The 7,499-nt window shown below is 57.0% G+C and overlaps 1 protein-coding gene across 1 annotated transcript in view; it reads right to left on the bottom strand.

Annotated features, from left to right (window-relative positions):
• Window positions 1–101: 101 nt before the first annotated feature.
• LOC103778087 (differentially expressed in FDCP 6 homolog) overlaps window positions 102–7,499 on the bottom strand; it is a gene marked incomplete at both ends in the record, with an annotated part of 14,442 nt that continues 7,044 nt past the window's right edge. The window contains 4 exons of the mRNA XM_008945658.1: window positions 102–248; window positions 366–593; window positions 2,552–2,737; window positions 4,525–4,665. Coding sequence (XP_008943906.1) covers window positions 102–248; window positions 366–593; window positions 2,552–2,737; window positions 4,525–4,665 — 702 coding nt within the window. The remainder of the gene's footprint in view (window positions 249–365; window positions 594–2,551; window positions 2,738–4,524; window positions 4,666–7,499) is intronic.

Genomic DNA, 7,499 nt, shown 5'->3' with positions numbered 1-7,499 from the left:
CAGCACCGGCTCTCCTGTGCTCAGGGATGTGAGACTGGGTATTCTTGGGTTCTCCTCTCCTGCGTCTCCCGCACCCAGGGTGAGTGTGGCCCAGGCCCTACCTCCACACAGCAGTGCTTGTCCAGAGCAATGCTCCCCTTCTTCTCCTTCCGTTCCTCACTCATGTAGTAGGACAGGGCGCTGGGCTTCAGCGTGAACCACCGCTCTGACCAGTTTCTCCTCAGCTGGCCCTTCTTCCAGAGGTAGCCCTGCCCCCGAGAGACACGGATCAAAACTGGGCTGGCAGCAGGATGGGGTTTGTGCCCTAGGACCTGTGGGCTCCTTGTGCCCCAGGGTTTGTGCTCCAGGACATGTGGGCTCCTTGCCTGTTTGAGGACGTCCTCGATGATCTCCTGGTACACCTCCTCCACGGCCATGCTGACGGCCTCCTGCTCGATACCTCGCAGGAACCGCCCCGAGTTCACCATGTCCAGGAACTGCCAGACCGTCAGCCCTCCCTGCCCCTGGGGCTCCTGGGACAGGTAGTCATCCAGCTCACAGGAGTTCAGCTCCACGTTCATGGCCGTGCAGATCTTCTTCAGCAGGTATTCCACCTGTGGGGATGGGAAACCCAGTGATGGGGAGAGGTCAGAGCCATCCTCGTCCCACCAACCCATTTTGGAGAGCCCAAGACCATATCTCTCTCCAGCCTGGAGGATGCAGGACCCTTATCCCAGAGGTGTCCCCCCTTGTGATGGTTGATGGTCATGGTTGAGGTGTTCCAGGCAGTAGGCAGGCTCAGGAATCATAGAATCATAGAATCATTTAGGTTGGAGCAGGGACACCTCCCACTAGATCAGGCTGCCCAGAGCCTCATCCAGCCTGGCCTTAAAGACCCCCAGGGATGGGGCCTCAACCACCTCCCTGGGTTAGAACTCAACCCCTGCTGGGAAGGTTTCCCTTTTAACCACAAAGCTGAAATGTTTTGGGGTTGTTTGTCTGCAAAGTGAGAAAACTCTGCAGCAGCCAAGTGCCTGGGTGAGAACAACCTGAGGCTACTGTCCCCCACACCCAGCCCACAGGGCAGGTGTGTCCAACCATGGCCTCGACCTCAGCACCACCCTGTTTTCCAGCTGATGTTGTATAAACTCTGGGGAGGACCTGGGGAAGAAATCCCTACAGAGAAGATGAGCAGCATTTTGAAACTGTAAATAAATTTCTTGTTTTAAAAAAGAGCTAAACTGGTTGACGTGATGTCGAGATTTCTTTCAGCTCATGTTTTGCTGCCAGCTCTTCTCTACCCACCATCTGGGGACCTAGGAGGGTGGGTGACTGCAGAGAGCCACACAGGAAGGTGAAATGCAGCAGAGTCCCTGCACCCAGCTGGAGTTTTTTACATCATTGAGCTAGAAGGGCAAGAATTTAACATAGTTGGGGTTTTTTTTTAATTTTTTTTCTAAAGTTCAGCCCTGAAAGCAGAAAGATGATTCAGTTTGTCATGGTCTGGGGAACAGGAAACACCTCTCTGGGGAGCAGGAAGTGTGGTTGCCCTCCTACGTCTGCGCAGCACTGAGCTGCTTGGCTTTCTTTTTGCCCTTTTTATCTTTTTTTTTTTCTGCTTTTTCGCTGATCTCAGGAGGTTGGTGGTGCAGAAGAACACAGCAGTTTCTTGCCTGGCTGAGCTCCTCCTGGCGAGGCCGCTCTTGGCTGCTGAGCTTGTCCCTCCTCCCCAGATCTGCTCACCTTCTCCTGGGGGGTTTGATCTGACCCCTGGGGAAAGGAGAACCTCCCCCTCCAAATCCCAGGTGGAATTTGGGGATTTGGAGATTACTGCCAGCAGCTTTGCAGGGCAGTTGGGGCAAGCTCGCTCTTAACTCTCCAGATGCTGAGCAGGGTGTGGTGGCAGTGGGCATGGAGAGGGACAACTGGGTCTGCTCTGCCACCACCTTCACGGTGCCATGGGCTGAAAGCAGCACGAGGGACACAGCCCCATCCAGCCTGGCAGTGATTTCACAGGGAGCAACCTCCCACTGCACCAGATTTTCAGGGTTTTGCATCATCTTCTCTTTCTCCCACGTGAAAATCATGAGTTGTCCTCCACCACCGTGCTCAGCTCAACCCCTGGGTGAGGTGGAATGGCTTCAAGCAAGGGACCAGCCCCAGCAGGAGCCGTGCTGTGGGTGCTTCTTGGCTGGGGCTCTGAGAACTGGCACATTCATTTCACAGCAGGCAAAAGGGCTCGTTGGGGTAGGCTTGGGCCATGGAAAAGCACTACGGACCAGCCCACACCTTATCCTCCAAGACAGCTACACTTGAGAGGCTTCAGCATTTTGGAGGGGTCCTCCCAGCTGTTCCCAGGTCATTCCCTACTCCCTGAGCAGTGAAGGGGGCTGTGGGCATAGTGGGGGGGTGCCCAGGGCAGACAGCCCCCTCCTCCCACCCCTGGCCTGCTCCCTCTGGAGCACCCCATCTTGCAGGATGTGGTGGGACATGCCAGGAAGCGATAGCAGGATGTGTCAGCCCCAAACGGCCCTGGGAGGATGGGGATGGGGTGGGGAAAGGCAGGTCCTACCTCGTCTGGCACCATGACGAGAGGATATTTGTCTTCAGACAGAAAGTTGAAGAGACACCAGAGCTTGAAGGCATCTTGGTGGGATACAACACTATTCCCATTCCGGTCAGGCTTGTAATTCTTCTTCGCTGTCAGGGTCCAGCAGAGCTCATCAAAGTCTTCTTTGACAAAAGCACCTTCCTCCACCTGCAGGCAGGGGTCAGAGGGGTGAGCGTGGTGCTGCAGGGAGGAAACCCTCACGCCTGAAATCTCCTCTCCCTGCTGGTGAGAAGCAGGGGGTGATTGTGGGACCCACCACCCGATTGTGAGTGGGTTCTGACCCATGATGCCAGCGGACATGTCCTCAGCATGGGGCCCTTAACAAGGCATCCTGAAGATGCTATGGGACCACTGCAGCACCTGGGCACCACGGCGTGGCCACAGCAGCTCAGCCTTGACTTGCCAGGCTCTGGAGCACCAGCAGGAACCCCATGGTGAAGCACACAGTATTGTGTGGTGCTCTGCCAAGCCCACCTCCCCAGTGCCTCCATGGCTTTGGGTCGTTCTCCTTCTCCCAGCTGACCATGAAGAGGAACTGGGGCTCACTGAAGGGAAGCCACAGCCCACGGGCAGGCAGCAGCGGGGCAGGAATGTCACCTCCACCAGACTCAGCCCCGCTGTCTGTCCAGGAGCTTCTGCCACCTCCTGCCCAGCATCACGAGCCGCTTCACGCAGCAGTTTTGGGGTGGTGTTGGTGACCTGTGGTGGGGACTGAAGGAGCCTGGGTGCATCTGGCTGCTCCTGCCCAGCTGCGTGAGCTGCCACGAGGGCAAACCGCAGCCCATGGCAGCACAGCCAGACAAGGACCTTTGGGTGGCAGAAAAACTGAAAGCCCTTCTTACTAGGAAAACCCACTTCCCCTTCTCACGCTGCCTCTGGAAATTTATTAGCCATGGCCAAAGCAGAAGCTGGGTTTAAAGATTGTCTTTGTGCTTTCCCTCAAGAAAGGCTGGACCAGATAATCCTTGAGGTCCTTTCCAAGGTGGCATTCTATGATAAACAACATGGGAAACTGGAAGGATTCAGCTGCTCTCTGACAGGGAGGTTGGGCTGAGCTCGGGCAGAGGGAGCTGGGGAAGGTTCTCCCCTCCCTTGCTGCAGACCAGATCCCTGCAGCTGAGATCAGCACCCCTGGACCAATCTGGGAAGCTCCTGATGAAGAGCATGGAATGCCAGGGACAGCAGCAGGGGAGGGACAGGAAGGGTTACTGCACCCAGCTCTGGGCCCCCCTGCTTTCAGGCACAGGGTGGAAGAAAGCTGTCAGGCATTTTTCCTCTCCTCACATGCCTGGAGGAAACGAGCACCCAGCCGCAAAGTCTCGCTGCACCAGACAAAGGTGCCTTTGAGCTGCACGGAAAAAAGGAGAAACCTCCAGCCCACCCCAGCTTCACCTTGTCCTCCTCCCTCCCCTCCTCTTTGCCACATGAGGTCACTCCTCAAATTTGAACAGGGGTGGAGAGGAAAAAGGGGCTGGTTTCTCTCTCTGAGCCCTTTAGGAAATGTGGGCTGAGGTACACCTCCTTCCAGAGCCCTGGTGGAAAGGGCTGACTTCATCCTTGCCAAGGACATGTTGAGTATTAAACATTTCTCACTCATTTTGGCATTCACAGAATCATAGAACCACGGAGTGGTTTAGGACGGAAGAGACCTTTAAAGGTCACCTAGTCCAACCCCCCTGCCCTGAGCAGGGACATCCCCAGCTAGAGCAGGGTGCTCAGAGCCCCGGCCAACCTCCCCTGGGATGGTTCCAGGGATGGGGCAGCGACCACCTCTCTGGGCAGCCTGGGCTCAGCACCCTGAGCACACCCCACCCCTCTCTACCCTTTTTCCACCCACTGAGGCACAGGATCTCCAAGAGCAGAGGGGAGCAGAGCCGTGGGGGCCCCAGGGGACACCAGCTGCAGCAGGTCGGGGGGATGGCCAGGGGGCTCACCTTGTCCAGGATGTACTTGTTGAGGTAGGGCATGTAGCCCTGGCTGGACACCGGCCCGTCGTCGTCGTCGCGGAAATGCTCCTCCAGTGCCACGGGGTCGTGGGGGATGCACAGCACCGTGTACAGGTTGTGAGACAGCACCTGGGCAGGAGGCACGGGGAGAAGGATGTGAATGATCTCCAACCCTGCCCCAGCACCCTGCCCACCCCCCTGGGCACCCTGCCCTGCCCAGCGTCACCTCCCTGCAGCCACCACCGCATGGAGGAGTGGTTGGGGTTTGGCAGAGGGACAGGGGAGTCTCCCCAGATGTCAGCCTTAGAAAATCACTTAGAAACGGGCAAAAATTGAGCATTTTTCCACATTCATTTCTTTACTTTCTTGGTACATGGGGAACTTTTTTGTTTGTTTGTTTTTAAAGGGCTGTTTCAAACTTTACAGAGCAAACAGGACAGGCTTTGATCTAGGAAAGGTAACAAGGCCCCTCAGCCATGCTGCTGGGCAGCTGCCCCCAGTGATTCCTTCCAAACATGACTCATGATGGTGCCCAGCCTGGCAGCCAATGCCTTCTGCCAGTGGGGCACAGGAAGATGTGAAGATGAAAATGACAAAAGACTTCTAGGAAAGAAAGAAAAGGTTTAGTCTAAGATGGAAGGAGACCATGGAGATCTGGAGAGCTACCATCTTCACAAGCAGTCTACATGTGTCAAAAATGAGCCCATTTTTGTTTGAATTCCTCCAGACAAAGCATGGTTTGAAGCTCCCACAGAGAGTAGATGCTGCTAGTGTGGCCAGTAGGTTGTGGGAGGTTCTTCTCCCCCTCCACTCTGCCCTAGTGAGGCCACCTCTGGAGTACTGGGTCCAGGTCAAGAGAGACAAGGAGCTACTGGAGAGAGCCCAGTACAGGCTCTGAAGATGCTGACATCTCTGTGCCAGGACAGGCTGAGAGCCCTGGGGCTGTTCAGCCTGGAGAAGAGAAGCCCAAGAGGGGATCTGATCAGTGCTGAGCAAGAGCTAAAGGGCCCCGGGGGGCAAGAGGCTGGGGCCAGACTCTGGTCAGTGGTGCCCAGCAACAGGACAAGGGGCAACGGGCACCAACTGGAACCCAGGAGGTGCCACCTGAGCAGGAGGAGAAACTTCTTTGGGGTGAGGGTGCAGAGCCTGGAGCAGCTGCCCAGCGAGGCTGTGGAGTCTCCTGCTCTGGAGAGATCCCAAACCTGCCTGGCTGTGACCCTGGGCACCCTGCTGTGGGTGAGCTGCTGGAGCAGGGGGGTTGGAGGAGATGATCTCCAGAGGTCCCTTCCAACCCTTACTGTGCTGTGACTCTGGGATGCTCTGCAGCATCCCTGCTCCTCTCTGTGCAGGGCTGGAAATTTCCTCCCAGCAGGAGAGGAGCCACCGGAGGCTATGCAGCTGGAGACGGTTCTTGCTCAACCAGATTTTCTTTCTCTTTTCAGCCTCTGGCCCGATGTTATCAGCAGGACTCCACCCTGTGCTCCAACACAGAGCTGGCTGTAGCCCTGAGCGCTGCTGCTACGGCGCAGCCCTGGGGTCCACGCAGGGCTGGGAAGGGATGGAAACACCTTGGGCATCCTCTGGGATGGCTAATGAATCCATCAGGATGGTTTGAAAGTCTGGGAATCAAATCCTGTTCCCGATGTGAGACCTCCCTTGCTCCCTCAACCCTCACCCATCCCTTGCACCTCTTCTCACTGCACCCCAGGCAGCCCTGGGAGGTCTCACACGTGTCCCGCAGAGGCCACCTCAGAAATGAAATCTGGGCAGGAAAGCCCTGGCCAGGCTGACATTAGGGTGCATAGCCCCGGGGCTGCCCCAGCCCCACGGAGAGGAGAGGTGGGAAACCCCCTCCAGGCTCTGACGTGAGGGATAGGAGGGGAAATAACGGGGAGGAGAAGGGAAGGGATGCTCTGAGAGGGGTCTGGTGACACAAACGTTCCCCTGCAGGGTGCAGGGGACAGCTGGGGGGCAGAGATCTGCCCGACATCCCCCAGCAGCCCGAATCCCTCTGAGCACCAGACCCAATGCTGTTCTCCACCCTCTCCCCTGCTCCCACCAGCCCCAACTCCCTCCCCTCCACAGCTGCTGCCCGCCGGAGCCGGGGGTGGAATATTTAAGGTGGCTGGAGAATGGCAGCTCCTCTTCTTCTGCCCCGTGGGAGATGCCGAGGACGATGCCAGGGCTGGGGGTGACCTTTCAGGCTGGAGTCTGGATCCCTGTGTGAAACACAAACCCCTCTAGCCCTGGTGAGCAAGAGCAAGGGATTGAGGCTTCTAGAACCATGTAAGGAGCATTGCTGCTGCCTCAGTTCCCCCATGTACAAGCAGACCAGTGCTGCTGAGAAAATCAAATCCAAGGAGTCCTGCCCCAGGGGTCCCCCAGCACCAGGAGCCTTTGCCAACAGTGAGGGTCCCTTGAGCTGCCTATTTTGTGCAGCAAGGAGGATTCAAGCAGGGTCATAGAATAGCTCAGGTTGGAAGGGACCCTAGAGACCATCTCATCCACCTTCCTGCCATGGGCAGGGACACTTCTCAGCTAGCCCAGGTTACTCAAGGCCTCATCCAACCTGGCCTTGAACACCTCCAGGGAGAGGACATCCACAACCTCTCTGGGTAATCTTGTCCAGAGTCTCGCCACCCTCCTACTGAAGAGCTTCCTAAAATCCAATCTAAGCCTACTCTCCAGGGTCAGCTCCTCACCACCCCACCAGCCAGGACTCCTTGACTCAAGCCCAGCCCCAGGACCACTGGGAAGAGCTTTCCCCTCTGCTTGAACAGATGAGCTGCTCTCAGCCCTGGTCCTGGCCAAACTGGGACTCCCTGCCTTGTGCCTTTTGTGCACGTAACAAGCAGAGGAGCTCTCAGTCCACGGCAGGCACCTCCCTCCTGCCCCCGGGGGGGTCCATAAACCGGCTGTGCTGTGCTAACCCGGCCCTGCAAGGCACCAGTTATACCAGACAC

This window comes from Merops nubicus, unplaced genomic scaffold, assembly GCF_000691845.1.
Source record: "Merops nubicus isolate BGI_N331 unplaced genomic scaffold, ASM69184v1 scaffold21068, whole genome shotgun sequence".
Classification (NCBI taxonomy): Eukaryota; Metazoa; Chordata; class Aves; order Coraciiformes; family Meropidae; genus Merops; species Merops nubicus.
Note: the sequence above shows the minus strand (reverse complement) of the source record. Positions and strands in the feature narration are given on the sequence as shown.